The 14932-nt window shown below is 37.7% G+C and overlaps 1 protein-coding gene across 3 annotated transcripts in view; it reads right to left on the reverse strand.

Moving 5' to 3' along the window:
• The window catches only part of ntrk3b (neurotrophic tyrosine kinase, receptor, type 3b), a 273222-nt gene that overhangs the window by 31438 nt on the left and 226852 nt on the right, over positions 1-14932 (reverse strand). For all 3 annotated transcript variants that reach the window (XM_008404814.3, XM_008404813.3, XM_008404812.3), the window contains 2 exons: positions 6972-7102; positions 863-1035 (listed from right to left, as the gene is read on the reverse strand). In XM_008404814.3, coding sequence (XP_008403036.1) covers positions 863-1035; positions 6972-7102 — 304 coding nt within the window. The remainder of the gene's footprint in view (positions 1-862; positions 1036-6971; positions 7103-14932) is intronic.

A 14932-nucleotide genomic window follows, 5' to 3' on the forward strand; every position in this document is an offset into this window, starting at 1 on the left:
CATCACTACTTGTGAAATAGCTAAAGCCTAGTCAGACTGGGTGTAGAGGGTGTGAAAAGCTATTTTATTGCCACAAAAGCCCTTTAGGATTTCAGTGTAGCCATTTCATCTATTGCTTTGTAGCTGACTGTACGTTTGGGACCAATGACCTGAGAGGGGACAGAAAGAACAGGAGGTTTCCACTCACAAAGACTCTGTCTGTCTGTGGTTTGCAAACAGAACCAGCCACCTTCAGTTCAGTAATGATAAACACCGAGTGCAGACTTTGGTTTTCACCAGTTACATTTACATGAGTTACTTTTTGGAAAGAATGTACTTTCAAGAGTATTTTGACTGTGTTGTACTTTCTTCTTGTACTTGAGTAATTTCATTATGACTTATTGCTGCTCTTTTGGATTCTCTACTCAATGTGAGTAACTTCACAGAATGAAGAACAGGATTGCTTTATCCAAAGCTTCACCAGACACACACCTGCAGTTCTTGTTCAAGTTTAATAATTTTTATATACCGAAAAAAATTTATCTGTAAAACACTTATTTTTGGCCTGATGTTATTTTGTAATTATATTTATATGAAGTGCCTTCTTTTTGATCTTTGAAATACCAATATTTCCACATAACTTCATATTTTGGTCAATCTAGTATCTTTTTAAAATATTAATTAATGTTTGATCAATTACTTGAGCAACATTTTTACCAAACACCTTATCAATCTCTACTCTAGTAATTTCTTGGACGGCTACCTTTTACTTTTACTTCAGTAAAAATATGTTGAAGTAGTGCTACTCTTGCTTGAGTGCAGATTTTCTCTACTCTACTCACCTCAGACATATATTTCCACGCACATTTAGTGAAACACTGACCTTAGGAACTTATTCAGGTCTCCATGCTTCATGTATTCGAACACCATGATCAGCGGGTCTCCGTCCACACACACTCCATAGAACTTGACGATGTGGTCGTGCTGCAGGTTGGTGAGCAGCTCTGCTTCCCGTTGGAAGTCCTTCCTGGCTGACAGGTTGGGATCTTTTAGTGTCTGAAGGGGGAAATGAAAGGATTTATGTGAATGACTTGTCTAACGTGTCTCTAGGGAAAACAATACCAGTTTCTTTGAAACATTTTGCCTGCAAAAGGTGTTTGTAGGCGTCATGTTTGATGAGTGTGTTTAATCTGTTTGTGTTCAGATTTGTCAAAATCATTGGATAATTGTAATGAAAGCTTTATTTTATTCTTAAGAAGTGACAATGGCAAATCTAGAAAGATAAACACAAAGGGATGATGAATTACAACGCACGTTTGCTTAATTCTCACGACAACCATCTTGTTTGACTTTTCACTTCTCTTCACAGTGGGGAACGGATGTTTACTGCGCACGCAATTTCCGGTAAGCTTCATCGCGTGAAACTGGTGCATTGCATTCGTCGACGCCAATCATTGGCAATTTGTCAACATTTTAAACTTCCACACAATCTATGCTTCCAGCAAACAATCATTTCTCAGAAGCAGAAGGTCCAGAATCTCTGGATGAAGCAAAAACTTAGAATTAGAACTGTTGAAAACCCAATACATGTAACTTTTCAGTCTTAAAGCTGAATAATAGGAGGCTTAACATCATGGCCATCTGGCCAACAGGGTATTTCTTCACCTTTTGCAGTTCTGACCTTTTATGGTCAGACTTTCTGAAGGTGTGCTGTAGTATCTGGCACCAACATGTCACCAAGTTGTGAGCAGCTTGTTTAAGCAGAACATCCTGGAAGATGCTTGACTGGATTTTTCAGGATGTATTGTCTCTATGAAAAGTTGTACAACAATGCTAAAGTAGAACAATGCTTAGATAGATTGTCTCGAGTGAAAGTAATATCCACAAGCATGACACTGCACAAGATTTTTCTTCAGCAGAAAATTATTCAAACCATCACAGTGCCACTACCTCCATCCTGGTGCTGTTCCCTCATGTAAATAATTCACATTACGTCTGTCTATTGACGTAATGGACGTGGAAGAAGACATGATCTATCAAACCAGGTCATTTTCCCCCATTGTTCCATGGTTAGAGTCTGATGTTTGTGTGTCCATGGTTGGTTCTTTTTGATTTCGATAGCATTAGCATATGTAGCCAGTGTATTAAGACATCGTTCTATCAGAACCAGCATGGACTTCTTCAGTTCACACTGCAGTGGACCACATCCATACCTGCAACAGAGAGCTTTGGCTGTCCATGTCACTGGTTCACTACTTGACACAGAACAAGAGCTCCAAGTTTGGAGATGTTCTGACCCAATCGTTCAACCGTCACCATCAGGCCTTTGTAAAACCCACTTAAATCTTTAAGCTTCCCAGCTCCCCTAATTTCACAACTCTCCTAAACAGCTAACAATGTTCTTACCAGGGTATATCAGCATGGCTCCCTCTACTGTTATTTGATTTGCAGCAAAACAAATTAATTAATCAAAACGACTATTTTGGAAGAAGAAAACTGATCCGTTGACACTTGGGATTCATAACATCTACATATAAATTTTGTTTCCATATCACAGAATTTCAAACTGATTTTTCTTTTCACGAACAAATACGGAAAAACAAAAAACACAGAAAGAGTGGCTATTTAATTTTCACTGGAATACAGTTTTATTTCTTTTCATGTTTAAAATGAGATTTAAAAAAACGCAGTTCGGTTATCTTTAAGCTCAATTTTAATAACATGTAGTGAATATTGCAGAGGGCAATACAGAGGGAAATGCACCTTTAGTCTCTGCTGTTGGTAATCTCATGAATCCAGCAGTGAAATGTAAATGAAATGGTAAACAGGCTCTGAATATACAGCATGTGTCCTGCCTTGTTGACATCTCTAGTACCTTACATGTACCTTACATTTTAAGCAAAATTCAGCTATTTACAAGAAGTCAAACAGTTTATTTTTAGTAAATAACTAAATGTTAAATATGTTTTCTTGTACAGTGTATTGGCATATGGCTTTTAGGGTGCCACAGATCCAGACAAGCTTTACTTATTCTACTTTTTAAAGTCCAGTTGTTTCCTGGTTTTTCTATTTAGTTGACAGAAACGGTGTCGTACATGTAGCCCTCTGGCAGGCAGGGGTTAATCTCCATAGAGTTCCCCAGGTCACAACCGAAGACCGTGGGGCTTTGTCAACAGAAAGCGCAACATTGCACACCTTTAAATATACATACATATATTTTACAACCCTTATCTGAGCCTTAAAAGCATGTCAAACACCCCTTTCAGCGACTGCTTTCAAACACAGACTTAAACTCTTGCCCTTCCCTTAAACTCTTCCAGCAGCTGTGTGGCACTGTTTGACTTACTTCCCACTAAACCGAGCTGTGAATAATAGAAAATGGCATTGTTTAGCAACTCGTTCAGAGTGGTTATGTTTGAAAGCACATAAGAACACAATCTTCCTCCCGCAGGCTACCGTATAAGCCCAAAAGAGAGCTCAAGAGAGATTTTCCCCAGCTCCTCCCACTGAAAAACACCATGAGCGAGAGAGCAAAATGCATCAACATGTTCTAGCTTTGCACCGTATTCATGCTAATATGGACAGAATCTATTTCTTTTTTTTTTTTGTCTCTAGCTTACACACATCTACATCAACACGTTACAAAAGCCAGCATTTCCTGGTCGTAAAGCACTGCCTCTATAATCTACTGTTATAGCAGCTGTCATTTTCTACCCTCCTCAACATCTTGTACATATTGTAGAAATGAGTTCAACAATCACTGTGGCTGTAATGTTCTGGAAGGAAAGGTGGAGCTGCACACAAAATAACCTGATCTGATTGGTAATAAGATGAAGCACAGAGGTGCCTTGAACCTGCCTTTCGGTTGCAGAGCACATAAAATGCCAACTCTTGATGGGATGTCAGGTAAAGCCTCCAATATGAGAAAAGAGAAATAAATAACAGCTATAAGCCTTATTGCGGTCTCTCTCCTGGAGAGAGAGAGAGAGAAAAAAAGACTCTTGACACTTCATCAGCAACAGGAAAATACACAGAGTTGCCACTTCTGATCTCCTCAGCCTTGAGTCCTGTTTTCCCAGCCTGCTGCTAACATTATCGCAGATGGAATGACCTCGGGATGGAAATGCATTTATACTTGTATGTGCGCCACTATTTCAGCGCGGTGCTCGAGGTGGTTGAGATGTACGACGGCGTAGATGAAATGATCATAAAATTCTATTACCAAATCAAACGGCGCTCTTGAGGAAATGTTTTTGGTCTGGGCTTTTCTCCAAACCAGTACCTTCAAAGTGCACGCCGACAATAAATTAAGGGAAAGCACTGCGGTGAATTTTTCCCCAGAGTTGACCTTCGAGCGTGTTCAGAGAGCCTCTGTGTCCTCTTGCTTCTCTTCCAGGCAGGAGGAAATGGACATTGTATTGGCTTTTAGACAGGTTACAGTAGCTGCATTTCCATTGACCGTATAATTGTGCAGTTTGACATTTAAAAAATAAATTTGTTTGGTGAAAACAAAGATATTTTTGAAAAAAATAATTTTTCAATAAAACGTTTCTGCGTTAGGATGGTGTTTTTTTGACCGTGTCAAAATTAGTTGACTTCGCTAAACGTCAATGGAAGCAACTTTTTCGCAAAACACGAGTCACATGATCAATGACCAGATGTTGCCACTGGTGCAAACCTAGAAGAAGACAACAGGAAGTAGTTTCAGGATCATGGTGCATAAACTTCTCCACATGTAATCTTAATTGTGTTTCTTTTTTAATGGAAACACCGCCATTGTAAAATTGTGTGTTTTGTGCCATTTCTAGTGAAAACACAGTTACTAAAACAGGCCTGGTTATATAAAACCTATTCTACTCTGTGTTTAAACTTAGCTAAATGGCCGATATTAACCAGAGCGTCAAGATCACTTTATTAAATACGGGTTGCTACAACCAGGCTGGACAACCTTGTACTTTCAGAGCCCCTTGCATTTTTAATAGCACTGATTCAACACGGGGTTTGAAACATTCCTGGGACATTTTCATCCATATGAACATGATAGTATCATATATTCTGCACATTTCTAGCTTTAAGATCCATAAATCATAAATCAACCAACCTTCCGTTCTACCACATCCAACAGCTGCTTTATTGGATTTAGATCTAGAGAGTGAAGGAAACTGGAGTTCATCGCTTTTCAAGAAATCCGTTTGAGATTGCTTGAGTTTTGTGCAGTAGTCCATTAGCATGCTGGATATAGACATCTAAAGATGGGTACCATACCAGCATCAGTGTCATAAAGATAAAATGTTCTTGTTGCTGACATCACCATCTGAACGTTGCAGCAGAAATTGAGACAAGCCAGACGCTGCAACGTTTTTCCAATATTTTGTTGTCCTATTTTGATGAGCGTGTGTGAATTATACCCAGACTTTTGCCCCTTCATGTCTTGATTGTAGCAGTTGGTTTTTTGAGCTACCTTTGCTGTTTTTAACCCTTGTTAGCCACTCTCCCCAATCACCTCTGACAATCAAGAGATTATGCCAACATGACTGCCGCTTTTCCCTTTTTTGGGCCATTCTCTGTAAATTGGGGCGATAATTGTGTCAGAGTGTCTTATATCTGAACATCAGAGATACTCGGACAAGCTCATGTGGCACCAACAACCACGTCATGTTCAATATCACTTAAATCCGTTATCTCTCATTCCAAAGCTCAGTTTGTACTTTATCAAGTTGTCTTAACCACACCTGGATGCCTAAATATATTAAGTAGCTGCCGTTTGATTGGCTGTGTTGCCATTTGTGAGTTAACACAAACTCTTATATGAGTGAGAACACAATCCATTTGTCGGTAACCCATCCTGTTAACTGAGGTACGAACCTTGGTAGGAAAAAACAAACCATCACTGCAAGAGGCGCAATTTAAAACGAGAAAGTCTGCAGCCCCAATTAACACAGCCCCAATTAACACAGATGGCAAAAGGCATGTAAGTCATTTGACTTACATGCCTTTTGCCATCTGTGTGTTTTCTTAAAGGACAAGGTCTGTGTCGAGAGTTGTTGTCAACCCACCGCTGTTATTTCTCTAATCCATCAAACGAGACGGCGATGGGCCCCGCAGCAGAAGACTTAAGGAAGTGTTTGCCGGCTTGGTAGCTCAAGAGTGTGATGTACTTGTACTGATATGACAGATGGTCTCTCCGACCAGCTGGTTGGCAAAGACACACCAGGACTTTGACAGTGAAATGCGTCATGTCCGTCATTTCTTGCCATTAACCACACACCTGATAGGATCAGCCGGAAGTGTGTGACAGAGGAGACGGCTGGAATCCAAGGCTGGTTTCTTTACACAGTAGAAAATAATGTCTATGCCTGATGTGTTCAACCGATTGGGGGGCGGTGAGATCTCCTTATCTCCGTATCTCCTTAGGTGGGGAAAAGCCCATGTTTATTGGACACGGTCAGCTTGATAGGTGATTGAGGAGCAGATTTGAAAATGCCTTGCTGCGTTATGACAGAGCTGTTCTGTGAAAAGGACTTCCGACTGCATTGTTTGTAAAAAGATTATACACATTTAAATAATTCATCCTTGAAGGATGATAGAGGAAAGCTTATTTATTTAACACAAACTCATACCGTCACTGCAGTACATCCATCTGACTACCCTATTTAGAAAAAAGAGGGGGCAGACTCTACTCCAAAACGCTGCATCTCTATTTTTTATTTGTGTTTTTGTAACTCTACATTCATCCAACTCGTCACATCTGTCTGTGGCTACATTAATAATGAACAAATGAAAAGAATATAAAAGACCATTTGGCTTAACTGTGAATTTACATTGAGAAAAGTTCAATTTTTGAAGACGCAACATTTCTGGATGACAGCAACAAAATGTAATAAAATAATCTGGTTGTGTTAACTCTTTGGACACCATAGGAACATTGGGCACATTTCTTCACTCCAACACACACAAACACACACACTGACAACCGAGTAGTGAAGATGTACCTTGACAGCCACCAGCATCTTGTCCTTGGTGGGGCTCAGGTTGTAACACTCTGCCAAGAAGACTTTACCGAACGCCCCTTCACCCAACTCCCTCTTCAGGATGATGTCTCTCCGCTTTATATGCTGCACGACTGAAACAGGAGACAGAGGAACCGTAAATACACATATATGTGCTTACACTTATCCTAAGCTTCAACGTCATGTTGATTTCATGCTTTTAATTGTCACCTTTCTAAAATAATGTTTTGTTGTTTTTTTTTTCCCAAAGCATCTTTAGGGAATTTTCTTTTTCTTTTCTTTTCTTTTCTTTTCTTTTCTTTTCTTTTCTTTTCTTTTCTTTTCTTTTCTTTTCTTTTCTTTTCTTTTCTTTTCTTTTCTTTTTGCAAAAATCACTTTTGGTAAAAAATGGCTGACTTAGACCATTATTTTAGGAAGGTGACAAAACAATGTGTTCAAAGTCTTCTCTTTTATGATAACACAACAACTCACTTTAGCAACATTTTAAAACAAGAATTTAGTTTGAGTTGAAACTACATGAGATTTTTTATACTCCAAAAGGCACAATGTTATACAAACATGTTCATGTGTTGAAGGAACATTCACATGCAAGAGAAAGATTGTGCTTTTGTAGCACCTAATAAGGCTTTGGGATATTTCTTACTGGATATTTGCAGCCTATTCATTTTGTTCACTTGCAGAAAGTTAAAGTTCTTTTATTGCTCCTCCTTTATTCCCAAACCAATTTAAGGTGTTTTAGGATCATTATATGTCTGGAATACCCATGTTTCACTCATCTGTACCAAACTGTTACCTGTGATGAAAACAATATGGTAAACAAAATACACCAAAAAAGAAATACCAAGGTCCAAGCCTCATAAATACTTTTACCTGTTCTTGGTAAAATGACTTTTATACCATCACCATTTATGAAGCAGCAGCAGACCAAGAAGGAAGTATCGTTTGAGATTTCCAATCAGGAATGCACTTATTGGTTGCATGAAAACAATTTTATATGCAGAACTAAGAGGGGTATGAATAATTTTTGTGGTTCATTGGATGTATTTGGGTTGATGTGAACTGATTTGGATTGAGAAAAATCATCATATGAAATTCAGTGGTGTTTTTTTTTTTTTTTTTTTTTTTTTTTGCTATACCACCTCAGCAGCCCCCTTGTAAAGTTCAAATGCATAAATACTTAAAAGCCCAAAATAAACATTTTATCATCTCTAAAGAAACACGAGACAAATTATGTCAGGGTAACAGAAGAATGAACAACAACTACCCCCCTGGTGGAAAGGACTAGAAAACAAAGAACAGATCTGAAAGTCTGAGGCAGTCGATCTTTTATCTCACGTTGAAGCTGCTTAAGACAGAATACTGGGCACATCAAAGCTCAAGAGACTTTAAAAGTTTGTAATGCAAATAAACACAGCGACAATACTGGATCTGTGGAGCTGCATGAAGACAATATTGTAAAATTTTTACCACTAACATCTAAAACCTCTCGCTGAAGCTTGGCAGAATAAATAATAATAATAATAAAAAGAAAACATATCGTCTCAAGTTTTCTCCCCAGATAACTCACTGCAGCAGGAACAGCGCTGTAAACTTTACGTTTTTAGCTCCTGACCTTAGATTATTTTCATTCCCAGCTGTCATTACTTACAGTGTTTGTGCTACCAGAATGGAGGCCCGTTTCTTTTATTGATTGTCCTTTAAAACCGCCACGGAATAAGATGACCGAGTAAGTGACTTGGCGGGTCGGGGGGAAAAGGTAGGAAGAGCAAGAAAAGAAACAGATTGTGGAAAAGACAAGGAGGCGTGTAGCGCTTGTGAACAGAGCTGCTGTTTGTGGCTGACCCTGAATAAAACATGACAGTTTGTGGGTTTACCATGAAAGCCCAGTCGCTCCACAGAGCTGCACTCATAAGGGCACACACAGCTTAAACCGCACTCCAGGTTAAAAACCACAACAAATACATCATACAGTAACTTCAGCTTTTTCTCCGTTACAAAACAGCATCGTGAGAAAACTGAAAATATGATGCTTAGCAACAGAGAAAGTGATGCAGGGATGAAATCGTTCTGAAACTAAAGTAGAATTTCTCTAAATATTTTGAGTGTGGATTTTTTTTAAACCATACAAAATGAGTATTTGGCACGTTAACATTTTTAACTAAATATATTTTCTAATTGGTCCGTGGGCATGAAATTCAAGGAAGACGTCCATGACAACACAAGTAGTCCACATATACAGATAAATAAAAGTTTATAAATAAGTCATGTGTAATAAATTGGAATGACACAGGAAATAAATACTAAATAAAGGGAAGAGAAGAAGCAGAAAAAAGGCAAAGAAAGCCAAAAGCAGCTAAAATTCACCACCATTTAGAAAGCTGGTTTCCATAGCAACCTATTATCCACTGATTTAGTCCCAGTGGATTTTGTAAATGCCGTTCTCATCGGCAATCATACTAGAGGAAAACATATACAATATTCCATTAAAAAAATAATACACTGAGCTTCCATGGTCTCTATACAAACTCAATGTGTGAGACTCCACTGCTGGAGATTAAAGTTGGACGCAGGAGATTTGGGTAAAAACCTCTGAAATATTGGGAGGATACATGTGGTCTTGGAAGAAACTGCAAACACTTGAAATGAGAAAAATTAACTTACAAGTACCTTTTCAACAAGACATAGGAGCTTGTTTAAGTCAACAATTCAATAACATTAATGAAAAAGTGCTAGTTCCATTGACATATTATTCACTTGTGGGAAAAATGTCTTGTTCTAAATTTAATAATCTGCCAGTGGAACGAGTACTTTTTCAATCAATATTAAGGAGTTATTGACTAAGAACAAGCTCATCGTTCTTGCTAAAAAGTTACTTGTAAGTTAGTTTTGTCTTTTTTCAACTGAACTAATATATTTGTAGTAGAAACTAGACCAAAAGTACTTGGTAAGATTTTGTGTTTTTGCAGTGAAAAGCTATATTTCCTGAGAAAATTGTCCGTTTTCATTTTTACCAGATGCATAATAACATGGCTACTGTTTCAATCTGCACCAGTGTTGCCAAATGGAAACTTAAATGTTAAACACTGTAATTCTTTACACCTTGTATCAACTATATTAGCAGGAAGACTGGCACCAGCTCCACTGCACCATATATAGATCAGTTATATAGACAGCAGATGGAAGGATCAGTGTGTAATACTCCAAAATGTTGCATTTTAAAAAATGCTAATGGACCAAACAAGTGAGAAAAAATATATTTGGCTAGAATTTACTTTAGTTAATAAATTCAAAAAGTTGCCATTAATTTAATTGTCTTTTCTCTTTTATTCGCACTCTCATAGATTAACTGAGTTCTACCCAACACTGATATGCATGCAAACCGTCACGCCACTCTTCTATGCTAATTTCTAACAGTTTGTTTTATCAGCGTCGTCGTTTTCTAGAAAGATCCGAGTAACAGCCGCAGCGTATCCATGCAGAGTCTCACACTCGTAGCAGCTCTCGGTGAAGAGAATTAGCTTCTTTTATGTGTGCACCCAGGCCTAAGTGGGGACTTATCAGTGGAGACACAATATAAACTGATGAGGTCCCCCCCCCCTGCACCCCCCACCCAAAGCCCGCAGTCATAATCTGTCCACACAATACCGTCTAACATCTTTCTCAAAAATGTCACTGCATGTTTAATCCTGTTGTTCTTATGTCCAAATTCTTCCCTCAGGCGGAGAGGATTCATAGTGTAGAGGTTAGATTTACCGACTTTGTAATTAGACAGTCCAGGTTCATCGATAGGACACGCTTTAATTTTTAAACTGTGCCACTCGCAGTGGGAGAGAAGCGAAAACACTTTAGAGGGAAAAGCTACTTAAACCAACCACTGAATGCTACAAAAGCTAGCTGAAGCGAAAAATATATGTGCATAGAGAAGATTACAAGATAGATAAAATAAAATAGCAGTAGCCCTAAAGTGTATTTCTATGTTGTTCCTATTTATTCTCATCTTAAATTAAAAATTACATTTTAGTCTAATCTTTAAGAGGTTTTATTGTGTGGGGTATCATTGCATATATGCTAAAATGTGACTGCATTATCCTCACCATAAGCGCTTTTTTTTCTTTCTTCTTTCTTTGTTTGATGAATGCTAAAATTTAATACATCTGCGGCAAACATCTGGTAATTTAATCCGTCCTCCGTCTCTGCCTTCTTCGCCTTCATTAAATCAAACTCATTTGTCGGACTCGTGTGATGGACAGCATGTCATCGAGGAGGTAATTGCACACGAGCTAAAAGCAGTCAGCGTTTAATGTAGTGATACTGAAAAAGCATTTATGCGCCTGCACTTAGAGCACATGAGGTGTTGCATCCATTCCCAGAAGACCATTTAATCTTCTTCTATTTGAGCTCCCTACAATTTTACTAATGACTGTTGGCCTAGCCCTGCCTCCCTGGGTGTACTCTTGGTTTGTAAATACAGTATAATGCTTCTTCTGTAAAATGATAAATTCTTATAACAGATGTTAAGATATGACCTTACCGAGCTGCTTAATTTGGTTATCTCTACACTTCAACATTTGTTCGTCTTTAAAAAAAATATTTAAAAAAAAATACAGATTTTTAGGGACAAAAATCATATTGTAAATACCTTACATGAGCTATAAATTAAAGTGGTGGAGAGATCATTGTTCAGTCTTTTAGGTATTTTAGACTTTTGTGCACATATAAGTAGAAAAGCTACATCTGAATGGTTGCTACAAGAATTAAGATCTTACAATGGTCTAGTAAACGTCTAAGCTATAGTTATTTTCAAAACCAAAAAATATATATTTTTACCTAACTAGTATACAAACCCTACTTAAAAGACATTTCTACAAAAATGCAACCACCTGATATGTATAGAATTTCCTGTTAAGTTGGATGAATCCAGTTCTGCACCAACACATCATTTTCTGTTGCCTGGTAGATGCAGGCAATTCATCAGCTGTGTTATCGGCAGTCCAGGTGTAAAACGTTAAATGGCCGTGCAAAGCACTACTACAAAACTTATCCACAACAATAACCAATAATACTTTTAAGGGGATAGGCTTTGCAAATATCAAACTGTTATAAGTTCCACTAAAGACCAGAAAACACATGAGAGCCTGTCTGTTAGGGTAAAGTTTAGTTGGGTGTTGAGACAGTAGCAGCTAGCCTCTGCTGTTGACTGTTAGTGTTGCTATCACTGAAAAACGACCCACCACAAAAAAAATTTAAAATCAATCTGTTGCAACAAAGTGTCGCATCAATATCAACGTAGCAAAGGATCCGTTTGTGCTATGTTGCCTTCATGCAGCATGAATGCGAGTCTGTGGCAGTAGGGAGCCTGGTGGTGTCTATTTACGGCCCCTTTTAGATCAGATCGTCAATCCACGGTCTACATGTCTTCAGTTCGCCTTACAATCAGTTGAAGGGACAGGTGATGACGTGGAAATGAGGGTGGAGCTAATTCTGATACATCTAAGGACGTAGTCATAGACCCATAGCACAGGGTAGAATAGAAAGCAAACAAGCAGGTGTAGCAGCACTAGATGATCTATCGTCCAATGAGAGAATTAGAATCTTCTGCAGAATCTGATGCAAATAAGACCACGCAGATAATGGTGTTCAAAATCGTTGCCTACTTTTAAAGCACTTACTGCATTTAGACAGCCTGCATAAGGATTGAAACACAAAGCTCAGTCAAATATAAAGGAAATACCTTCGATTTAAAATGCTCTGATGAATGCTAATGAGTTGTAGGCCACATATCTTTGGTTCCATGATTTTAGCCACGCACTCTGATGTCACGATGAGTGATCAGTGCCGCAGCTCCGCCCACGTACATGAAGCTCCAAGTGCATAAAGGGACACCAAAAAAATCAAGCTCATAAAAAACTGTAATTATAACATATTAAAAACAAAAGTATGGAAAGCTCGTCAATCGATTCAATACAACAAGAAATTTAGACAAACACCTCAAATTATTGTTCAATCACAGAGATGTATGTGCTCAGATCAGTCTCACTGCACGCGTGGATTGGTCACTGTGGTGACGCTGGTGGAGCAAACATCACCACAGTGAAAGAAGTAGCTTCACAATCATTTTACATGAACTACTGCAGCAACACAAAGTGATTTGAACAAACAAAAAATGTGGAAAATGATAAATACAAAAGCATCGATGACATGAGAAATGATCCCATGAACATCTGCAGACTGAGGATTTACATTTTTTTTCACTCACTTTGCTGCATTTCTCACACCACCATTAACAGCTGGTGCTTTTCTTAAAACAGTAAAAAATACAAAACCTGGTTAATTAATTTGTGAAAGCTGAGGTTCATCAGACATTCTGACAATTTCTTGTAAGAATGATAAAGAAATACATAAAAGTGACAGATTTTGAGAACTATTTCAACATGTTTGTAATGACTCAAGCAAGGAAGTGAGGATTATTAGTTTTAGACGGAAGGACTATTCAGCATGTATAGTTCATTTTTATTGATATGAAAGAAGCAAATGATAAAGATTTAAAACGGCAGACAATTATCTGGAAGCAACTGATGCCTGTCCTAAATGATTTGCAATTTGCTGTAAAGAATGAGAAACTGTTACTATGATGCACGACGGACTAAAGCTTATGGCAGTTCTAAAAAAAAAATCAAGAGAAATGTAATTTGATTTGAGAAATTCATCAAAAACAATTACAACAAAAAGTTCTTCCTTTTAAATATGGCAGAACTGACGTCTTGAAAGTCAATACCTGGTGCATCATTGTGAAGGAATGCTTTTTTTAGAATAGAGTTCAAAACGCAAAAACACTCATCTATTACTTAAAATGGTAAACACAAGATAAGATTGTGAACAAACAGAAACATATTTGTCTACAGCTTTAGCCGACACTAAAACATTCACGTCTGATGACAGGTAAATGCTCTCCCTTTCCTCAAAAACTAAAATCTGTGGATGCACAATATGATAAAGTGCTGCTGGATCTGACAACAAAATGTTACATTAGCATACAGACGGACATCAAATTCTACCTTTGCTTAAAAAAAGGCTACATTTACAAGAAAACGTGTAATAGCAAATCTGTCAGTGAAAGTGTCTCCATTCAGGTGTATGCAGAGGCTCAGACTTGTTGTTTGTTACTCAGAAAAAGTTTGTGCCATGTGAAAAAGAGAGACAAGAAAACAGACGTTCTGACTGAATGACTTGCTGAGATCCAAGCACAGACTCTTTTTCATTTACATGATTTTGTTGATGTTTTGTTGAGAGCAGCAGCTTGGGAATGCCTTGAAAGTGATTGCAGGGAAGCATGTAGCTCAAATGAGAGCCTTTTTAGTCACCGTTTCAGAAGAATCTGCTGTTTTATAAAAAAAAACAGTCAGGGGATGCAGTTAAGTTAAGAAGCTATTAAATGAGGAATTATTCAACAATGGACTTTGATCACAGGACTTCAAATGGAAACATTACTTATATATGAAGTCATAATTATTTCACAATGGAACCAGATTTAATAGTTTTTTTTATTTATTCAGTCAGTTTTATTGTCAGTCATCAGCACTTCAAGACACTGCAACAATTTAAACAACTTAACTGAAAAGGTAGAAGCACAAGGTTTATATTTATGCCTGTCCTACAAACTATTTTATCACAATATATAAATCCCAAAACACAACACTTCTTATATAAATTACTAAACAAAAATATAAGAAAACAATCCACAACCCTAACAGACACAACACAATTTTAAATTATTTACCGTTGTAACCAAGAAATGTTATTTTCTTATCGCTGTGAACGTACATTAGGATAAATGTTTTTTAGTTTTTTGGCCACCTGTAATGAACTACACTCTGAGGCCTCGCTTTCATTATTTCATCATTTCAAATGACAGCAAAATAATTTTTCCATCTCTTTTTTAGCTT

This window comes from Poecilia reticulata, chromosome 3 (assembly GCF_904066995.2).
Source record: "Poecilia reticulata chromosome 3, P_reticulata-male-v2, whole genome shotgun sequence".
Taxonomy (NCBI): Eukaryota; Metazoa; Chordata; class Actinopteri; order Cyprinodontiformes; family Poeciliidae; genus Poecilia; species Poecilia reticulata.